Source organism: Marmota flaviventris, chromosome 8 (genome assembly GCF_047511675.1).
Source record: "Marmota flaviventris isolate mMarFla1 chromosome 8, mMarFla1.hap1, whole genome shotgun sequence".
NCBI classification, from domain to species: Eukaryota; Metazoa; Chordata; class Mammalia; order Rodentia; family Sciuridae; genus Marmota; species Marmota flaviventris.
Genome location: NC_092505.1, coordinates 134,859,972 through 134,881,797, shown reverse-complemented (window position 1 = coordinate 134,881,797; position 21,826 = coordinate 134,859,972). Strand labels below are relative to the sequence as shown.

Here is a 21,826-nt window from a genome sequence, read left to right as displayed (position 1 = left end):
TCAGCAGCCCACCTTGAGGGCATCTCATATTGGGTTCACAACTCCCATTTAAAATGTTTTTCTCTGCCCTTTTATACAATGAGAATCATAGGCCCTCTCAACTGTGTGTCTCCAAGGCCAGAACCCCCAGTCTTCCTTTGGTCTCTGAGGACATGAGGACACTGCAGAACCATGAGTGCCATCCTTCCCTTTTTCACTTCTGCCCTCCTCCCTTATTCTGTACTCACCTCCCACAGGTACCATTATCTGGAATTACCATTCCAATTTCTAGGAGACTTACAGCAACTTGCTCAAACCATACTAACTATACAATCCCACCTTGATTCTTTAGCTGCTGCCGTTCTGCAGATCTTTTAACAACCCTGAAAAAGGCGGAATGCTACTTTTATGTCAATCAACATGGAATAGTAAAGGACAAGATAAAACAACTCCAACAGGACCTTGAACACCAGAAACAACAGCTCTCCTCTACTGAAGGATGGCAGCTAAGGACCCCCCTTCTCCAGTGAGCACTTCCTTTCCTGACCCCTCTCTTTGCCATAGCCCTTCTGTTGATTCTTTCCCCTGCATCATTAGATTGGTTGAAGACCAGATCCAAAAAATCTCTAATCAAACTATCAACCAGCTTTTGTTACAGGAATACCAACCCCTCACCAAAAATTGGGGCACCAGTGACAGCATTCCACCACCACTCAACCTCTGTCATTATTCCAGTGATGTCCAGTGCCCCTAATGAGAGATTCAAACTCCACCCCTTCCCAACAGGAAGCAGTTATAGAAGATTGACCTGAGTCCCTATTGGGGGCCCAATAGAAACAAAAATGGGGGGAATATAATAAGGTTCTTGCTTAACATCTGGATGGCCATTTGAAGGAAAAAGTTTCTTTTTCCCACCCAAGGGTGTTTCTGAGAAAGGCCTACCACTTCCCTAAGCCCCCCCAACACATACACACACACAAATACTTAGGGCTGGGCATGGTGGCACATGCCTGAAATCCCAGTGGCTTGGGAAGCTGAGACAGGAGCACCATGATTTCAAAGCCAGCCTCAGCAAAAGTGAGGTGCTAAGCAACTCAGTGAGACCTTATGTTCAAATAAAACAAAATAGGGCTGAGGATATGGCTCCGGTGGTTCAGTGTCCCTGAGTTCAATCCCTGGTACCAAAAAAAAAGAAAAAGAAAAAAAAAGAATAATTATTAAATACCTAGGAATAAGGGGAAAGCTTTCAATCTTCCATTGAATATGAAGTTGGGCTGTGAGTTTTTCATATTTTGCCTTTACTATGCTGAGGTAATTCCTTTCTATTTCTAGTTTATGTACTGTTTTTATTAACAAAGGGCATTGAATTTTGTCAAATTCTTACATGTTTTTTTTTTGTATGACAATAATATAGCCAAACTGGCTCTCTTCTAGTTACAATTTGCATGCAGTTTTTCCATCATTTTACTTTTAACCTTTCAGTATCCTTATATCTGCATCTCTTGTAGTCTGCATATAGATGAACTCCTTTTTTGTTGTAGTTTTTGTTGTACCAGGAATTGATTGTGCATGCTAAGTGTGCACTCTATCACTGAGCTACGTTCCCAGCCCAGATCAACTTTTTTAAGCATCTGCCAATCTGTTTTTCAAATCAGAGAGTTTAGTCCACTTGCATTTAATGTTATTAATAATAAAGGATTTACTTCTACCATTCCATTATATGTCTTCTATATATCTACGTATGTACATACATATATATATTTTTTCTTTTTCTTCTTTTTTTTTTTTTTTTGGTACCAAGGATTAAACCTGGGGAACTTAACCACTAGCCACATCCCTAGCCCATTTTATGTTTTCTTTGCTTTTCTTTCTTTTTTTTGGTACCAGGGATTGAACTCAGGGTTACTTGACTCCTGAGCCACATCCCTAGCCCTATTTTGTGTTTGTTTTTTTTTTTTTTTAGAGACAAGGTCTCACTGAGTTGTTTAGCACTTCACTGTTGCTGAAGCTGGCTTTGAACTCATGATCCTCCCGCCTCAGCCTCCCAAGCAGCTGGGATTACAGGTGTGCCTCTGTCCAGCTTCTCCTCCTTTATTCTTGAAGGATTGGTTTGCTAGGTAATAGAATTATTGGTTGACATTTTTTTTTTCACCAGAATTTTAGATATGTCACACTAACACTTATTGTCCTCCATGGTTTCTGAGAAATCAACTATTATTAGTCTTATTTAGAATCCCTGCGCATAACAAGTAGCTTCCCTCTAGCTGCTTTAAAAATTCTTTGTCTTGAGTAACTTAGCAACAGCCTTGGCTAAGTAACTTAGCAATATCCTAGGCAACTTAGTGAGACCCTAGGTTGGTCCTCAGCACCACATAAATAAATAGAATAAAGCTATTGTGTCCAACTACAATAAAAAAAAATATTTAAAAAAGATCCTTTGATAAGGTCTCTGGCCTTGAGCAGAAGCTTCACAGAAGTGTCTACATTTCTAAGATAAGTTACCAGTTGGGCTCCGTAACAGCTGGAAGGGGGAGGAAAGAAAGGGGAGAAGAAGCTCTCCCTTCTCAGATGTTGTCCTTGAAGAGTTAACTTGCCCAAAACAGTGAGAGAAAAAGCTGCTTTTATGTGAACTTCTGCAGACTGTGAACTTCTGAGCCCCTCCCCTCACACACTGGGCATAAAGTTCTGAAACTACCTGAACTTGGGATTCAGTGGATTAGTTGATTACAGCAAAAACTGTATCTTCTGAACCTGGCTGCAGCCAAATAAAACTGTTTCCTGCTATCTTCAGGGACTTGCCTCATCTGTCCTCTACAATCTAGACTTGAGTTCCTAAAAAGTTGGTTCAGGCAGTTTCTGAAAACTCAAATACCTGATTTTTTGTTTATTTGTTTTTGGGGTGGGGGGGCGGGGGGGAGTTGAGGGGGACTGAACTCAAAGGCACTCAATCACTGAGCCACATTCCCAGTCCCATTTTGTATTTTATTTAGAGACAGGGTCTCATTGAGTTGCTTAGCGCCTCACTTTTGATGAGACTGCCTTTCAATTTGCAATCCTTCTGCCTCCACCTCCCAAGACACTGGGATTACAGGCACATGCAGCTGCACCCAGCTCAATTCTTGTTTCTGTGAAGGGATGAATCCATGAAGCTTCCTAGTCCACTTTCTTCTGTGACATCATATCCTTCTTGTATATTATTTTTATAAATACTTTATCACTCAAAATGAAGAACTTGATGTTATTTGAATTGTATCAACTTCAACAATTTGAGGTAAAGTGCTTTTCTGGACTGAGAATTCCTAATATCAAGGTCTGATTTCATTGTAACAGTTTCTCTTTGAATGTATATCCCTCTTCCTACAGTTTACCATAATTAGCAAGAAGAACCCAGAATGTACCTTCAACATTTTGCTTAGAAATGGACAAATTCTGTTTTCCACCCTACTATGGGATACAATTCCACACTAAACTTTCTGCAACTCCAGCTTCCAATAACATGTTTTTCATTTCTTTCTAAGCTCTCACCAGCAACATCCTTAACATTCAGATTTCTTCTAATGGTTCACTGAAGCCAAAATTGGCCTTTTCTGTTATTCTTCTAGCCTCTGCCAACTGCCCAATTCCAAAGCCAATTCCACATTTTTAGATTTTTTTTTTTTTTTTTTTGTACCAGGGATGGAACCCAGAGACACTTAACCACTAAGCAAGATCCTAGGCCTTTTTATATTTTATTTAGAGATAAGGACTTGCAAAGTTGCTGAGCCTGGCATTGAACTCACAATCCAACTGTCTCAGCCTCCTGAGCTGCTGGTATTACAGACCTGCACCACTGAACCTGGCATGTTTTTGAAATTTGTTACAGCAGTATCTCATTCTCTAATCTCTATCAGTTTTCTTTTCCTACAATAACATATTACCCTTGGGTTGGGGGGTGCAGCTCAATGTTAGAGCACTTGCCTAGCATGCACAAGGTCCTGGGTTCAATCCCTAACAATATAAACACACAAATTAACACAACCTTAGTGGCTTAGAATAATAAAAATTTTTATCATACCACAGTTCTGTAGGCCAGAAGTTCAATATGGGTTTCATTGGGCTAAAATCAACACATTAGCAGGGATGCAATCCTTTCTGGAGGTGGTTGGGGAGAATTTGCTCATTAAGGTTATTGGCAGAATTCAATTCCTAGTGATTGTAGGAGAACTTAGTTTCCTTTTTTTTTTTTTTTTGCTATCACTTGAGGGTCATTTCTTGCTTGTAGAGACCACCTGAATTCCTTGGATCCTTGGCCAGCTGTGGAGGATCGCATCCCTTTCATACTTTGAGTCTGACCAACTTCTGTCCTCCTCTTTTGCTTTTTCAGGCTCATGTGATTACATTGGGACCACCAAAATAACCCATAATGATCTCTCTAAAGTCCTTTTCCCTAACTTCATCTGCAAAGTACTGTAATATATTCAGAGATTCCAGGGATTAGGATATGGACATCACAGAGGGGCCATCATTCTGCCCATGGTACCCTCTCTAGGAGACACCAATTTTTGTTCCTCTTCAGACCCCTCCTTCCTGCTTTCCAGAGCACCTTCTTTCCCTTGAACTCCTGATCACCTTAAAGCTCCTTTAACAAGTTCTATCTCCTCACTAAGCAATTGTATGTGCTTGTCCTTCTCAGTGGAGCTCTCTTCCCTTCTTCTGGTCATTCTACTCATCCTTCAGGTCCCAACAGTCAGCCTCTGCACCACCCCAGCTGAGCAGCATACCTTGCTTCAGAATAATTGCCTTTTCATGTCTATTTCACCAGCACTAGACCTTTATTTGCAAGAAGGTAAGGGAGGAACCAGGTCTGCTATGCACATTAGTATATACATCCACAATAAAGGGTCAGCAAATAGGAGGTGCTCATTAAACCTTGTAGAGTGCCAAAGTGGATCTCACAACAGGCAGATGAAACTTGGCCTTCAACATCTTACTTTCGGCCTTGAGAAAGGCCCCAGTAGTGTGTCTGGGGGCAAATATTTTTGGAAAACTGGCAAAATTAAGATAATATAATTGCATTAATTCAGGACCTCTGTCCTTTCTGTTCAGACTTGTCTCCAGCCTCAAATGTGTCGGGTGGGGAATATCAGAGAGACTATGGCATTTGGGAATCTATCCAAGGGGAAGGTGGGTTAGGAATTATTCCAGGTTGGGTTCCCTGGAAAGCTAGCTCTAAGAGGAAGATTAGAGTCCAAGATACTTACCAGAGAAATCAATTGGGATCAGTACCTGAGGAAGGAATAGGGTTGGGCAGAGAAAGAAAGCTAGCTGGGAGAGGCTCTCCATGGCTGAGGCAGACTTGTCTTCTGGTTGATTTCCCAGTGTCTGGCAACAGCCAGCCTTTTTTGAAGGGGACTAAAGTGGCACATCTCTGTCTACCATAAGGAAACACTTGGTTTGAGTTAACAGGGACATATTTATGTGAATTGTTCCACTCCTGTGTAAAGTTAGCTTATTATTCCTCTTCTGGAATGTAGCCTGGAAGAACTCCTACCGGGGTGAGAGCTCCTGACAGGACAGAAGTACAAAGTCTTACTGCATTAAGAACGTGCCCCACAGCACCCAGCACTAGAAAAATCAGGGAGGGAAAACAAGGTTTGAAATATGTACAGGTGGAAGTCCACCTATGGGAAATTCTTCCAAATCTTACAGTTTCTGTATGAAAAATGGATGTTTCCAAATTTGGCAGCAATACTTACACCACTGGTAATAGCTTAGGAAGTAAAATAACTTTCCTAAGCTATCAATAATTAAAACTCAAACTTCAATCAACTATGTTAGAAGGAAGACTGAATTATCTTTCCCTTTTCTATTTAAAAATTTCTCCCCCTGAATTACAAAATCCTTATTGTTTATAGAAGCCATCAAAGTAAGAAGCCAGAAAATGGAGGGAGAAATTATAGGAATGTGTCATATAATAATATGTATCACAAAAGATATATTTACAGATCACTATTGTAATATTTATCAACCTAAAACCATTTGCGGGGGGAGAGGGTACCAGGGGTTAAACTCAGGGGCACTCAACCACTAAGCCACATCCCCGGCCCTATTTTGTATTTTATTTAGAGACAGGGTCTCACTGAGTTGCTTAGTGCCTCACTTTGGCTGAGGCTGGTTTTGAATTTGCAATCCTCCTGCCTCAGCCTCCCGAGCCGCTGGAATTACAGGTGTGCGCCACCATGCCCAGTCTAAAACCATTTTTAATGATTTATTTATTTATTTATTTTTCAATGCTGGTGATTGAACCCAGGGCCTCATGCACATGCTCTACTACTGAGCTAAATCCCAAGCCTTTTTCATTTGTTTCTAGTGTTCAATTTTGTTGTTGTTCCCAATGTTCAATTTGCAATAGCATATTGTTTTTCTAAAACCGAGACCCCCAAAATGCATGTGTCTCAGGCCCAACTCCACCTGGATCACCTTTGATAGGTGGGAAAAGGGGTAAGTCTCTTTGGGGAGGTCCGACCCTCATTCTTCTTCTAGGGGCCTTGGAGCAAGGGCACTCAGGTATCAGAGCATGTTTGAGGTGGCCACAAAAACTGCCTACTTGGCTCCAGTTTGATATTATCGGGCCCAAGCTGGGGAGGAGGAGAGTGGGGAGCCAAACAGGTGCCAAGGATCTGGAGAGTGGCTGCTATAGGAGACTCAGCAGTGACCCCCTTGGAGTAGGGCCTTGCAAGTCCAGGGAAGAAGGAAACCAAAGCCAGCTGCTTTCAGGTGGCAAGACTAAAAAGTCACGAGGACATCTCCCCTACTGATCTCCTGAGGTGGTGATAAAGGTGGAAGAAGTAAAGGAGTGGGTGCCCCCCAGTAACTGGGGTCTCAGGGTTCTCAGTTCCCATTAGAGACCATTGGAATCTGGTTCTAGCCTCCTCACTACCCTCCTCCTACTCTTCTCAGCTGACCAGGCCTTTTCTCTGTACCCCATGTGCACTGGAAAAGCCTGGATCCTTCCTTGGCACTTTATGCTCTCCACCACTGATCACTACCCATCCTGACAACAAGCATGGAATACCAAACAGCATATGGCCTTTACTCAGACTGAGATCTCCACTGGGAGTAACCTTCCCCATACCCACTCTTCCACAGGCACTTTGTCAGTTCCTGGACTCCACAGACCTGCTGGTTCTAAGAGTAAAAAGGGGCCACAGAGAGGCCCAGAGAGAACATTTGCATAGGCTTGAGTCCCAGCCAGGGAACTCAGACTATCGTCACCCTGGCTGGCCAGCAGGCAGAGAGAAATGTGCTGGATCACCCACACTAGGTGGGAGTCCCCTTTATTTGAATTCGCTTTTGGGTAGCTAGACGCTGCAGGTGGCCCTCAATATGGACCAGGAGGGCATCCAGCATGTGAAGGACCCCAAAGAGTAGGGCACGATCTGAAATTGGAGTTCGCCGTTTCCAAGGTCCGTAGCAACTAGTGGTCACCTGTGGGTGCTGAGAATAGGAGTCCAAGTCTTACTCCAAGAGGTAGGAGTGAGTAGAGAGAGGGGAAGGGGGCATAGCAAGTGGCAGCAATAGAGAAGGGTGTAGGGTTATGCATTTGTGCCCAAAGGAGATGGGAGAGGTGACTTAGGGTGATGGATTCCCTGAGGGTCTCCTATAGGCTAGCATGTTCATGGGACCCATGGGGGTTGGATGAGAAATGGATGTACTAAAGGAGGACAAATTGGGCAGGGTACTGACCATGGGGAATAGTCAGGATGGATGGTTCTAGAAATGCATTTCATGGAGATGTGTGGACGGATGCAGGGAAAATAGGGTGTTGGGTAGGGTGAGGTTGGGCAGGAGGCCCATGAGTCTTTATAAGGCTGGCTTATTAGGGAAGGTTGAGTAGAAGTTATGGGCCCACTGGGCATGAGTGGAGGAAGGAGCTGTCGGGGAGTACTGTGCTCACCTTATCCTTAGTGTCCTGTGAACGCCACCGCTGCAGCATCGCACGGCTGATCACCAGCATCATGGTGGTGGTAATCATGACCCCAGCCACAGGGTAGATGCGGTTCCCTCCCAGGCCCACCCAACCGTTCGGACAGCCCAAGCTGCTCCTGCAAGAGTCTAGGCTATTTGGCTGGCACCCCCAGGGCTGCAAGTCCAACCCCACCTGATACCAGAGGGGCCGTGACCAGGCATGGGTGGGAGTAGGTATTGCCAACAGTAGTGACAAGAGAAAGTACAGTGCATGCAACATGGCTGTGGCCACTACCAGAAGCTGGAACCTTTGCGCTTGGCAACCACCAAACACCCCTCCCCCAAGAGTAGGCCCAGCTCTAAAGCAACAGGTTCCAGCAGGGCCCAAGGCCCTTCATGACCAGCCTGGACCACAAATGGGAGGTGGGGGACTGTGTTCAGGGGGGGGGGGGGCGGGGGAATGGCAGCTCTGAGGCCTGGCAGGCCCAGGATAGAGGGAACACCTCTTATCCCCTATCTTCCCTGCTTCCACCTCATCTTGACAAAATCTAAACACCATGGCCCCTACAGCCCTCTGTTCTTCACCAGAGATAGCACTCCCAGGCCAATCAAGCAGTATATGACTGAGCTGCTCACTGTCCCTGCCCCCACCCAGCCCAGCTCCACCATCCATACTGCCTGAGCTGCAAAAATGTGGCTCCCGGGCTGGGGTTGTAGCTCAGTGGTAGAGTGCTTGCCTAGCATGAGTGAGGAACTGGGTTCAAGCCTCAGTTCCACTTACTACAAAAAAAAATTTTTTTTTTCATGTGGCTCCTGTCAGTAAAAAAGTCTGAAGGTTCACACTGGCCTATAAGATCTCCCTCCCATTCATTTGGGCTGTACCTGCCTCATATACACATCCCTGAACAAATCTGCTATTCCCTGTCAGAAGCAATTCATCTCTTAGAAAGTCACCTTCTCATGGCTAGCGTTTGAGTTCAACTGTTACCTGCTCCCTAAGCCTCCCTCCCATGACCATCTTAGGTAACACAGCCCCTTCTAATGTGACCCTGCATTGTTTTCTTCAAAGCACTTCTAAGTACCTTCAATTTCATATTTGAGGTCCAGACTCCTACTCCAGCATTTAAGTCTCATTCAACCAATATTTACAGAGTGCCAGTTCCTGGTACCAGAATGCGGTATGATGGAGCCAACAAAGAGCTTTGATTTCCTGGACTGTGGTGAGGTTCTGGGGGGAGGACAGACAGTTTGTAAATACAGTGCCAGGCACTGACATAGGCCATGATAAAAATAGGCCTGGGCAAGGGTGCCCGGGTGATTTGGAGGGCAGGGCAGTCTCTGTGGTCAGTAACTTGATGAATGGCAAAGTTCATGCTTTGAGCAGGTGATTCAAGTCCTGAACTCATCTAAGCATTTCCCCACATTTGCTCATTTAATACTTACTGAGTAGTCTATGAGGTGAGTACTATCGCCACTCCACTCATCAGTAGCACACCCAAGCCCAGAAAGATTCTGGTGCCCCCATAGACACTCTTGACAATTTACTGTGTCAAAACCCCCTTGCCTGCTGGGCCATATGCCCTGATGTTGGCTTTTTTTTTTTTTTTTTAGTTGTAGACCGACACAATACCTTTATTTATTTTTTTGTGGTGCTGAGGATCGAACCCAGTGCCTCACATGTTCTAGGCAAGTGCTCTTACCACTGAGCCATAATCCCAGCCCCTGATGTTGGCATTTACTGGGAGAAATCAATAAATGCTTCTTGGCTAACAGTGCTCTGCCAAGTCCAATGATCTAATTATATAAACAAGCAATCAATCACACTTATTTAAAAATACAGATCAGCAGCGTTGGTAAGCAACTGATCTTCCTTGACTGGGTGTTCAGGGGTTCACTCTGTACCACCCAAGGGCTGCCCAGTGGCACCTGCCCTGCTGTGAACCTTATTGGGTATCCCTGAGAGCTGATTATTCCTGAGAAACAGTTTTAACTCCAATTATTTTCCAGCCTGAAGCTAAATTCTACCTGTGTGTAATTGGGGAGAAACTTGAGCCTGGGATGTCCTCACATTAGGCCTGGCCCCATAGCTCTCCTACTCTGTACACTTTCTGCCTGACCTTCCCCTCCTCTAATCCCCATCCCTGGCTTCTGACCTCAGTCTCTATCTTGGGGCATAAAAAGGTCAGAAGCCAGAATTGTCAACCATCCAACTCCCCAGTCAAGCCCCCACCATGCCATGGCAAAGCCTAGAGCTGGTTAAACAAATTTTTATTCCTTAGACTGAAAATAGACATTGGCTCCCTCCCCAAGCCTGGCCAAGGCCAGCCAAACCACAGTACCCCTCTTCCAGGCCTATAACCTGAATCTGGATTCCTAAAATCTCCATCCCTGAGTTGTATGTATATATGCACCAAGGGGCTCCTGAGTGGCACATGCTCAGTGTGGGGGTCTTCTTGAGGGTGCTCCATCACAACCTCCTGAGGTGAGCAATCTTGGGCAGGGTAATAACACAGTCAGAGTTTGGTGGCCTGGATAGACAGAGGAGGGGAGGTTCTAGTCAGTCTCCAAAAAACACATAACAAACCACTTCTCCAGGACAGCAACCCCTGTTCCCAGGAGCAACTTAATCCAAAGACAACTGGAGAAGGAAATGGGTCCACTGAGGGCAGAGCTAGGTCAATAAATGGACTTCCTGGAGTTAGGGTCAGGTTGGGGACAAGCAACAGATTAATAAAAAACAGCCTAGTGGGCCAGAAACAAGCTTACCAAAATAGGGCTGATGGGGCCAGACTTTGAGTGTTGGAGGGCAAAGGTCACAGCATCATGAACAGAGACAAAGAGATGCCGTTTTGTTATAGATGCATCAAAGAACTGCCCAGCCTCCAACTGGGTGACCACAGGACCTGTAAGCAAGGAATAGGTCTCCTCTGACTCTCAGGACCACTTGACATTCCAGCCCCAGACACCTTTATAGTGTTCTGATGTCTGCCACACTATCTTCCACCCCTGAGGCTAGAGCTAGACACCCAGTCACTCCCAACACTAGACTCCTTCCTCCCAGGGCACCTTTGACCTCCAGTTTCAGAAACTTTTTCTTTGTGATTCCTGGCAAACCTCTCAGCAAAGAGTCCCACCCTCTTCCTGGACCATCCTGTTATCCCCAAGCAACGCACTGTGGCAGGCTGCAATGTACACATCCACCTCAATCTCCCGGAAGTCACGGAAAATCTGCAGCAACAAAAGGGGCTGGACTCAAGGGAGGCTCAGGGATTCAGAGGGGACACTTGGGCAAGCTTAGGGGAACAATTTTTTGATGTTGAGCTTGCAGGGTTTGGGGGCATCATCATGCTCAGAGGGGTCTCAGCAAAAGTTATGGGGTTTGTGTGGAAGCCTGGGGGGCCATGGCCTGCCTACAGCCCCTTACATTCTTTAGGTTCTTGATGCACACAGTGTCTACAAAGGAGAGGGCACCCAGGTCCAGGATGAGGCTATGAAAGTCCGGCTGAGGCAGGCCCAGGGCTTTCAGCGTAGGCACAGCTATAGCCTTGGCATCTTCTTGACCACTAGCCACAATCTCTTCCAGCTCATTCTCTGGCATTGCCTGCAGGGGAACCAGACGTGTGGTAGGACAGCCCATCAGGAAGTGAAAGCAGGGAACATACAAAGCACCTTAGGGACACATGGGATTAGACACAGGAGTGTGCATATAAATACCCACATATAGAGGGACATACAGGGAACACATGATGACACAGACATGGGGGAGTCATGTGTGTACATAGGACAGGCAGTATAGATACATGGGGACATACAGGAGAGCATGCCCAGATATTCACACACAGCTGTTACCTCCTGGGCCCAGGCTTAAAAGGGACACAAGAAGGGAGGATACTGGGAAACTATATTCCACCATCAGCCAGCCCAGGTGGAGTGGATAGGGGTACAAGGACAGACCAGAAGAAACACATCCATTCATGTGCACACACTCACACACAGACACCTTGGCAGCCTGTTCTGTTTGAGTCTCTAATTGAGTGTGGCTTCTCTATGTTCCCAAGATTTTTCCCATATATTCAAGCCCTTCCCTCCCTTCATGAGCAGACTCTGGGATCTATAAATCTAAGGTCTTCATCTAGGCCTGAGATTATAGATAAGAGAACAAGCAGAATTCTGTTTCACCACAGGTCTCTCCAGAGTATCAGAGCCATCACCCTATTTCCCCAGACATTGGTGCCTCCTCAAACCCAATTTGGTTGGGGTCCATGACTTTTCTCAGGAGATGTGTAGACACCCTCATCTCTACAGCTCATGGCTGACCTCTCCTCTCCCACCTCTAGCCTCACCTTGGTCTTAGAGCTCTCCACATCATCGCTCTTGGTGTCTCCAAGATTGGTGTTGACATTGATGGAAACTGAGTTGTCCTGGGAAGAAACAGCCTACACAGGGGAAGAGTGGAGACAGGAAAGAGTTATTCCCGCTATCATATAACAACAGGTCAGGTAGGTAGGTCTGATGTAGATCCCAGGCTCTGGAAGCTGTGGGATCTGGGGCAGCCAAGCCACAGGGCTCTGACCAATTCTGAGAACAGCCACAAAAATGGAAGAGGACTATGATGATTCACACTGTCACCGGTATAGGGACAACAAAAGACCACCAAGAGCCCCGCCAGGGAGTGAAACAGGGAGGCTGGGAGACAGGCTGAGGGAGGAACACTGGGGCAGGGGCAGAGTTCAATAGTGAGACAAGTTGGCTGGGGTCAACAGCAGACCACGGGCAGAGGCCAGCCCAGGGCAGGGCCAGGAGTCAGCCACTGGAAGGGGCCCTGCCTGTTCCTGGGGTGACTTGTGTTTCTGTAGGCGCTTCAGCTTCATCTCCTGCTTCTTGAGCAGTTTCTTCTTCCGAGAGATGAGGTGATCAACATCCACACCACACTAGAGGTGAATGTGAAAGAAGAGGATGAGGCACTCTGGGAAGGCAAGGGGCCCTCAATCAGTCTCCAAGAGACCTCAGTCTCACCCTCTGCTTCAGTGTGTCACTGTAGAGCTCAGCGTTGGCAAAGTATATGGTGGCTGAGGAGCGGAAGATCTTCACACCTGGGACCTCCCTGGCCTGGGGATGGGACAGAGTTGTAGGGGAGCCAAGTCCTCTCCCTCCACTGCATCCTGTTCTGTCTTTCCTCCCCAAGAGCACCCAGTGCCTGCCACCTCCCACCCTCTGTTCCTAGCCTTTGGCTTACTCAGAGGTGGACTCCCCATCCTACTACTTCACTCCTGCCTCAGGTCCTCTCCCCATCACCTCTCCTGCTCTTTGCCACTACCCAGATTAGATTTTGGTGGTGCCTAGGCCTCCTCTTAGATCTCCAACCCCTGTCGTTTTGTTGTTGTTGTTTTTTCTGCATGTGGACATAAAGATTCCTCTAAGCTGTCACCCCAATCTCAGTTCCCATCCCATTTACAACACAGCAAGATCTTTACTAGGCATTTAGGCCTGTGCCTCATGGTGCTTCCTCTCCATCCAGCTGAGCTACTCCCCTCATGTCCTGTCCCACACCTTAGATCCCTTGGTCCCATCCTTTACTCTGTCTAATCACACTGTGCTCATGCTTTCAGTCTCTGTCAGTGGGAAGGGACTTTTTTTTTTTTTTAAACATTTACTATTTGTAGTTGGACACAATAACTTATTTATTTTTATGTGGTGCTGAGGATCGAACCCAGGGCCTTGCACATGCGAAGCGAGCACTCTACTGCTAAGCCATAACCCAAGAAGGGGCTTATTTTATTCCAGATCCCTATCCCCTGTGCCTGCCCCACAGCCTTTTTTCCATCATTTGGCTTAAGACTTCCCAGGAGGTAAATGATTAGAGACTTAGTAGCCCCACTGATGAGATCAGGAAACAGCCTATGCCCTAGGACCCTGATCCTCTATATTCCTGACCCAGGATGGCTCTAAGACTGACCCCTCACTAGACCTCCAGACCTACCTCTCTTTACTCTCTTTCTGTACCTTCTTAGCCCCTCCCACTGAGTGGGGGTTATAGACCCAGACTCCCCACTAAAAATTCCAGAGACCAAACCCAAAGTACTCTCAGCCCACTGTGTCCTTGCCAGTGTAAAAGGGATTGACATGGGTTTGCTCTGCCTCTGTTCCACCCAACTCATGCTGCCCTCCTACTCAGCCCCTGCCACTCACATCTGAGTACTCTGCCACGTCTCTGTAAATATCCGTGTCTGACACCTGCCCCAGGACAGAGTAGTGAGGTCTGTGGAGGTGAAAGTGAGTATAAGAAGAGGAGGAGAAGGGAGACATGAGGGCACACTGAGGAGCCTGTGGTTCCCCCTTCTCCAGAGACATGGGGAAACCTGGGGGGAGCCAGTGTTCCCTTTCCAGCTGGAATGAGGGAAGGACCAATAAGGATGACTCACAGCTGTGTTCGGACCACTACAAGAAGCAGGGAGAAGGCTAATGCAACTGCCAGGCCAAGGTCCAGGTTTAGCAGGATGGTAGCCACAAAGGTCACCAGCCAGATGAGCTGAGAACAGAGGGCCAGGAGTTAAAGAGTATAGAGGGGCCACTGGGGCTAAAGGCCCCAATCCCAGCTCTGGGCCCCCAGGTCTCTTACCAGGTCTACACGATTTGTCTTCCACAGGGAGCATATGTCAGCAAACTGCATCAACATGCCCTTTAGGTTCACAATAATGGTGGCTGCCAAAACTGCCTGGGGTGGAGGGAGTATCACCAGGGCTGCTTATAGGTGCCTAGATATTGACCTCAACCATGTAGGCATGATTCAGACTGACCCCAAGAACCTGGTCAGAACCCCAACCAACAGCAATGACCACCCACCCCAACTCTACCAATTTGGATTTGACTGAAAAATTCTAAACCCTGACCCTTGAGGCCAAATCTCACCCTATAGATCTCAGCCTTAAAAATCCAGGGCATGATCTTATATTCTTGCCCCTTACTTGGGTATAGACTAAACTGAGACCCTGGCCTTACCAAAGCCCTGAAAACTGGTTGGGTAGGGCAGTGGCTCACCCTAGGTAGGTCTTGGAAGAGTTCTCCAAGTTTGAGGATGATGAGGAGGATAAAAAGGGAAGAGACAGCTCCGGCAACCTATGGGATAGGGGCGATCAGCAGGTGGGGGCAAGCAGGGGTAAACCACCCTGGAAAAGCAATGTGCACCCTCACTCCCACATCCAAAACCCACCTGTGTGTTGCCCCCAGTGCTTTCTTGTACCAGACTCCGGGACATAGAGCAACTCACAGGAAAGCATCGGAAGATACCCCCAATGAGGTTACTGAGGCCAAGGGCCACCAGCTCCTGTTGGGGGAACATGGGTGTGAGGAGACTTGCCGGAGGTGCCTGGTCACTGCTCCACTATTTAGTTGATGCATCTCCAACCCCCATCCCCAGTTAAGGGCCTTCAAAGACTAGGCTGCTGTCCCACACATCTTTTTCCCCCACTCTCAGTCCCACACAAGTCCCATCTGATCCTCCCTACCCGCAGCTGCTGGGGACTCTGTACATACACCTGGAGGTCCCCTATGTGTCCCTCATTACTCAGACCTGGTTGCTGTCCACACGGTAGCCATGTCTCAAGGCAAAGATCTTTCCCAGTGAGATGGCAATGGCAAACCCAACCACAGCGATGGCGAAGGCATTTCCCACAAGCTTTACAAACAGCTGGGGGTTGGGAGCTTCTGGGGATACCAGTCTGAAAGAGGCATCTGTGAAGTCAAAGAAAGGTTCTTTCCCTGGCTACCCAGTCCTTCCTGCCCTGATAGGGGACCAGAACTTACCCTGCAGGGATGTTGCCCACAACATCCACCCCAAATCTCTGCTTCAGGCCTACACCATAGGAAATGCCTGTAGCCCCAATGAGCTGTGGGGAGAGAACAGAATCAGGGGAAAAAGGTACAGGTATTATTGTCTGGGAGAAGGATAAACCCCTTTGGGAGAGAGGAGACACTGAAGCAAAATTTTCTGAGGGAAGGGGGAGATTCTGTCAGGGGTAGGGAGAAGACAATGGCATTTTTGCTGCAGTACTCAAGAAGCTTTCACAGGGGCCACTTCAACCAGCTCCCAAATATCTGGAGGTTCCCCATACCTGGGATCTATCCTCACTTGCCTTTTCCCCCTGCCCTTCAACACCCAAACCACAAGCAATTCCCCAGTAAACCCGAACCGTGAGCAATTCCCCAGGTATCGGCAGGGGCAGATACCGCTGCAGCTTGTCATTCAACAGCTTCACCATCACAAGCACCACCCCGGCCACAAATGCAGTGATCACGGTGCCGATGACACTCTGGGGTAGCTTCCAGCAGACCTCCAGCACTATCTGAGGAGAGGTGGGGTCACAGCCAGCACTCAAGTTCATGGGGCACATCTATTCACCCATCCCAACCTTACTCACATAGATGAGGGATAGTGGCCCTGAGTGGCTACTCAGCTGGAGGCCAAACACATACTTGAGCTGTGAGACAAAGACCTGCACAGATGCAGCTGTGGTATAGCTGCGGACCAGCGGCTCTGACAGGTAGGTGACCACAAAGCCAAAGTGCACCAGGCCCAGCCCCACCTGTGGGATAACAGGGAAGAGTCAGGGGAGGCAGGAGTCCTAGGGGTGGTCCAGGGCAGATGGAATCAGAATCAGAGGGGATAGTGAACAGAGGGGACAAAAATAGGATGGCAATAATCAGAGAATCTGGGTGCTGGGGAAACATACTTCTGAATGTTTCACACCTGGAAGAGTCCAACCAGAACACTGAGTGCGGAGGCCAGCTGCACACGGGTGACATCTCTGGCTGTCTCATTGACTGTGGAGTTTGAGTCCAGCAGGAATTTCTCATCTGGGGCTAGGGATTCTGTCACACTGCCCACCATCACAGACATGATAGCAAAGGTCCCTAAAGGAGCAGAGCAGGGCTGGTCTGAAGGGAAAAGAACACTGTCCTCCCCTGGAGCCTTGGTCTTGACAGTGAGGCCAAGATAGATCTAGTTCTGGACAAATATCCTTAGACCATGGCTATACAAATGGCAGCAGGTCAGGAGGGAACCCTGAGGCTCATGGGTTCTTAAGGGTACTAGAAATGCTACCCTACATTATATACCTTGTACCATTTATGTCCATTGGCCTAGAGACAGAGACATTCCATGAATTGGGGAAGAGGAAATAACCTGCCTTGGCCTCTTGAATTCCCTCATTCACTTACATCCTCCTGGAGTCAGGGCTTTGAAGTACCCTGAATCTGTGCTCCCACAGTCAGTGACCTAGTCCTGCCTGGGGATGACAAATGGGCCAGCCTCCTAGTGACCCAGCAACCATTCTACTCTTTCCCTAAATTTCCCTGCCCTGCTCAGCCCTCCCTCACCCTGTTCTCCATGGGGGATATGGGCATCCTCCCAAAAGTCTAGGCCTGACTCTACTTACCCACAGAGATATGCCTGGAAGTACCAAACAGGAAGTAGATGAAGACTGGGTAGAAGGAGCTATAGAGGCCAAACACAGGAGGCAATCCAGCCAGGAGGGCATAGGCTAAGCCTGGGGGGAAAATGGTAGCAAAGCAGGCTTGGAGATGAGGATCCAAAAGGTTGGAAGAATCCCAGCATGGTTAGAGGCCATGTGTCCAGGTATGGTATATCACAGATCACAGGGACTCTAGGTCAGGGCCTTGAATGTGGCTCACCCTGGGGAAGCTGCATGATGGCAACACTCAGGCCAGATAACAGGTCACCCAGGAGCCAGTCACGCACAGGATAACGGGGTAACCAGCCCAAGACCGGGAGATGTTGAATCAGAAGGGCACGGGCCCGTGCATGGGAGCACCTGGGGACATGAGGGGTATATATGAGGGACAGGGGCTACCTGGGCCCCGCCAGAGTCCCAGGCCTTTCTCCCTGGCCTTACTTCAACCATGTTCTCCACTGATAGGTCCTAGGTGTCAAGTCCCAGCGCCCCAGTTCTTCCAGTTGCTCCTGGTTCATCAGTGGCCGGTCCACATGGTAATCTTGCTTCTGCAACTCCATTATCTATGTTGCAGACAGGAGTGCCTGTGTATCCCTTATCTGGGGGGATGAGATCAGAGATACAGTAAGGATACCCCTTACCCAATCTTCCCTACACATACCTGGGAATAGACAGTCACATACTGATTTTTCCAGGCCCTAAGATCAAGGTAGATCCAGCCCCAAGTTGGTCCCTGCAGGCCCCATACCCACACCCAAGCAGAGGCAGTACCTGAACTTTGGCTGGTAGAAACCTCTTTCTGGGCCAAAGTCCCTCATGAAGGGATAACAAGAAGAACACGACCCACACTTCCAGCCTAGGTGTGGCTGCCCAGCCCTGAGTACTGGTCCAGGTCCAGGTCCAGGTCCAGGTCCAGGTCCAGGGTGACTGCTCCTCCTAGCCCCCTCCTCCCAGGCCCTTGCTCTCCCTGAGTCAATCCCTGTGTCCTTATCCAGCTGCCTCACCGACCCAGATCTGGCTGGCCGAGAACACTTTTAGGGAAGGGATCCAGCAAATCAGAAATCCAAGTCTTCAAGCAATTCTCTCCCCAAGCCTCAGTCCTCCAAATGAAACTCTTTCCTCTAAGGGAAGGACTGCTTTGCCCCTAGGCCTCTAGCCCCAGAGTCCAATTTGTAGACAAGCTGGGGACTGGGCTGGGGAAGCCAAAGGATGCCTCTCACCTGGGGGGATGTCTGAGGAGAAGGGGATCTTTCTTGAATTTGGAAGTTCTCACCCAGGGGGAGACACGCCCATCTGGAAAGGGAAGCTCTCCCCTGAAGTAGGGAAAGTCACCTAGAAATAGAGCTTTCAGGGGGAAAGCCTTCACCCCCAGGCAAATTCTGATCTGAGGTAAAGTTCTGACCTGGGAGGAATCTTTTATCTGCCTAGAGGCTCCTCTCTGAAGTGAAAGACCTTAAAGAATAGGAGATGGAGGTGGGTGGGTGGGAGAGGGAAGTCTTATCTGGGAAATACTCTCACCTAAGGGGTAGGCTCCCCATGGCATGGGAAAAAGCTCTCTCTTGGAAATAACTTCTCAACAGGGTAGGGGTGGTAATGGGGTTCTAGAGCGGGAGGGTCTAGCATATTAGGAAAGCTTTCACCCATCAGGAGAGTTCTAACCTAGGAGAAGCTCCAACCAGGAGAGGATCCCACCTGAGGGACTGGAACTCACCTGGGGAAAGCCTCTAACCTGGATGTCCCGGTTGGAGGGAGGCAGTATGGCAGGTGCAAGGAAGATCCTCAGAAGGCTCCGCTGTTTCACGGAGATCTTAGAGACCCCTCTCCCCTCCTCCGTAACTCACTCCAGTCTTCTTAAAGGGCTCCCTCCCTCACAACGCGGGACGCGTGCCTGGAGGGCGGAGCCTTGATCCTTGGCCCCTCCCTCTGGGAGAGTACGGGGGCCGTAGAGCTAGAGCTCTCATTCCCTGGTCAGTTATACAGCTGGGAGGACTCGGGCCCCAGCTGATCCACAGGCCCCAGCCAGAGACTCTCTTGCAGCGATCTTCCAACCTCAACGCGCCCCAGCTAGCACACCTCTTGGGCCGGGGCTCCTCCGCACGCAGCCACCTCCTTGAGCCCCCCCGTTAGCCCTTGGACAGCATTCCAGTGGCTTTACGCACAGCCCTCAAGGGCCAGGGTCGCACCGGCTCCCACCCCCATCCCTCGCTGCAGAGGGGCAGCCACCTGCGGGAAATCGTCAAAGCGGTAAACCGGTTGGGAGAAGGAAAAGCCTACTCGGGACTTAGCGGTCCCTCTTAAGAAGCCCAGGCCGGGAGCCCGCGCGGGGGCCACGAGGCTGCCCGCGCCTCTCGGACAAGCAGAATCCGGGCCATGCCCTGCACTCACCCCAAAGCATCAGACAGCCCCAAGGCCCTCAGGCTTCCAAGCCAACAGCTCCAGCAAAAGGCCGCTTTGGGACGAAGGTGGCGCCAAGACAGGGGCGAGGTGGGCCTCTAGCTCCCAGGGCCTAATCCAGGGGCAAGTTGGGGAAGGTTTGAACCAATCAGCGTTCTAGGGGCAGGGACTAAAGCACGCTTTCTGAGCAGGGAGAGTCGGGAGAAGAGAAGTTTAACCCCTTCTTCACCCCGGGCCTGGCTTTTTTCTTGCTCCCCCTTGCGGCTCGCTTAACGGTCTGCCAGAGCCTGATGGGACTGTGGAACGTGAACCAAGAACCAGAGCGGGACTGGCAAGGAAGTAAGTACTGGCCAGAACCGCGCCTCCAGGGCCCTGAGTGGATGGAGCTGATCCTGGTGCTTCGCTGGGTAGTGTGACCTGATGTGCATGAGGTCTTGTGGGGCCTCTCATATTTCCAAGCTGAGGGCGCCACCCTCAGGCTTTCCCTTGGAGAGCAGGAGGCATGTTTCTGAGACCCACGAAATGTCCCCAAGGCCTCCTCTTCAACTCTAGCTAGTGAGGAGGGCTCTGGACAGGTGCAGGGAGCCCAACCTAGGCATGGTGCCTGGAGTTTCCTCCCTGAGCCATGGAGGAACTCAACATTCTGGCCAGTTGCAAGTCATGGAGGGTGGGAGGAGTCTGGGATTGTGGCTCAGTGGTAGAGTGCTTGTCTGGCATGTGTGAGGCCCTAGGTTTGATCCTCAGCACTGCATGTAAGTAAATAAAATAAAGGTCCATCAATAACTAAAAAAATATTTTAAAAAAGAAAGGCTTGTGGGGATTAGTGTTGTCAATGGGCAGCTGCAAGGGAAGCTCCTAGAAGTTGACAACTTCTCATGTAACAGTGGTTCACTTTATGCTTTGGATATAGCCCTTGCTGCTCTGCCATTGCAAAATTTTTTAAAATGGACATTTTTTTCTCTCCCTCTTTCCCTTCTCTTGCCTAATCTTTCCCTGTCCCTAATCTCAGAGGAAACAGGATTACCTTTCTTCCCCATCCTAGGCAGATTTCTCTGTTCTTGAGTAATCACCCACCATAGAAACAAAGTAATCCGGACTTTGGGGATGGTATCAGAAGATCTCAGAAATGACTAGCTCCTAACTTAACAAGTGAATTACAACTTCAGTAGAGAATGTAGCCTTTGAATCACCTCTATAAAAGACCCCTGTTCCTGTTGGTAGGCAGAATCACAGACTCTGGGAAGGGAGCCCCCTGTGTTTCTCCTTTGCTAGCAAAGCAATAAACCTTCTTTTGGCTTTTTCTCAAAACCGTGTCCTCATTGTTGGACTGGATTGGGGACAAGGACTGCACTTTCGGCAACACCCAGAGCAAAACAGTAACCAGCTGTAGGCATGGTGGCATACGCTTGTAATCCCAGTGGCTTGGGAGGTTGACGCAGGAAGATAATGAGTTCAAAGCCAGTCTCAACAATGGCAAGGTACTAAGCAACTCAGTGAGATCCTGTCTCTAAATAAAATACAAAATAGGGCTGGGGAGGTGGCTCAGTGGTTGAGTGCCCCTGAGTTCAATCCCCCGTACCAAAAAAAGGTGGGGGGAGCCAGTCTTAGCAATTTAGCAGGGCACTTAGCAATTCAGGGAGACCCTGTCTCTAGTAAAATATGTTTTTAAAGGGCTGGGGATGTGGCTCAGTGGTTAAGCACCATTGGGTTCAATTCCCAATACCAAAAAAAAAAAAAAAAAGTACTTAGCCAGGGCTGCAGGCCCTGAACACTAAGTAGGTCCTCATGCTTGACCAGGGAAGAGATGTCCTTGGCACCCTACTCCCAGCACTTGTGGTCCATCTCTAGCCCCAATCACAGGTGAAGGGCCAGATTTCAAAGAGAAAGAGATGGGAACCTGGTCCAAATCTCCTATAAAGTGAGCAAAAAACCCAAAAATACCCCTAGATATTCAAACTCAGTCTGAACTGAATCATTCACAGCCACCATCCTACCACCACCACCTCCAACAGAAAGAGGCAACAACTGTTTTATAT

General features: G+C 48.6%; 2 protein-coding genes across 4 annotated transcripts; both read right to left on the bottom strand.

Annotated features, from left to right (window-relative positions):
• Positions 1-7,278: 7,278 nt before the first annotated feature.
• Tmem89 (transmembrane protein 89) lies at positions 7,279-8,206 on the bottom strand. The gene is made up of 2 exons (XM_027933583.1): positions 7,916-8,206; positions 7,279-7,455 (listed from the first exon to the last, which is right to left on the bottom strand). Exons 1-2 carry the CDS (start codon positions 8,204-8,206, stop codon positions 7,279-7,281), a joined length of 468 nt encoding a protein of 155 aa, XP_027789384.1.
• Positions 8,207-10,177: 1,971 nt separating this feature from the next.
• On the bottom strand, positions 10,178-19,932 carry Slc26a6 (solute carrier family 26 member 6). Of its 3 annotated transcripts, XM_027933762.3 has the most exons (22): positions 19,782-19,932; positions 19,108-19,619; positions 17,838-17,995; positions 17,617-17,756; positions 17,361-17,471; positions 16,673-16,836; positions 16,344-16,508; positions 16,116-16,268; positions 15,730-15,812; positions 15,497-15,644; positions 15,137-15,250; positions 14,965-15,042; positions 14,546-14,641; positions 14,349-14,455; positions 14,116-14,185; positions 12,943-13,035; positions 12,753-12,857; positions 12,270-12,362; positions 11,351-11,527; positions 11,100-11,154; positions 10,693-10,829; positions 10,178-10,454 (listed from the first exon to the last, which is right to left on the bottom strand). In XM_027933762.3, exons 3-22 carry the CDS (start codon positions 17,954-17,956, stop codon positions 10,440-10,442), a joined length of 2,223 nt encoding a protein of 740 aa, XP_027789563.2. In that variant the 5' UTR covers positions 17,957-17,995; positions 19,108-19,619; positions 19,782-19,932; the 3' UTR covers positions 10,178-10,439. The 3 variants fall into 3 exon arrangements, with proteins under 3 accessions (XP_027789563.2, XP_027789561.2, XP_027789564.2); XM_027933760.3 differs by lacking the exon at positions 19,108-19,619 and having other exon boundaries at positions 19,782-19,931; XM_027933763.3 differs by lacking the exons at positions 19,108-19,619; positions 19,782-19,932 and adding an exon at positions 18,617-19,101.
• Positions 19,933-21,826: the final 1,894 nt, after the last annotated feature.

What these genes read in the sequence shown, in the direction of transcription:
- Tmem89 (XM_027933583.1), bottom strand. Translation starts at nt 8,206, where the DNA reads ATGTTGCATGCACTGTACTTTCTCTTGTCACTACTGTTGGCAATACCT. An exon ending in CACAGGACACTAAGGATAAG is followed by an intron (nt 7,456 to 7,915) that starts GTGAGCACAGTA and finishes TCCTATTCTCAG; the next exon opens with CACCCACAGGTGACCACTAG.
- Slc26a6 (XM_027933762.3), bottom strand. Translation starts at nt 17,956, where the DNA reads ATGGAGTTGCAGAAGCAAGATTACCATGTGGACCGGCCACTGATGAAC. An exon ending in CAGTGGAGAACATGGTTGAA is followed by an intron (nt 17,757 to 17,837) that starts GTAAGGCCAGGG and finishes TCATGTCCCCAG; the next exon opens with GTGCTCCCATGCACGGGCCC. An exon ending in GTAGTGGTCCGAACACAGCT is followed by an intron (nt 14,186 to 14,348) that starts GTGAGTCATCCT and finishes TCACCTCCACAG; the next exon opens with ACCTCACTACTCTGTCCTGG.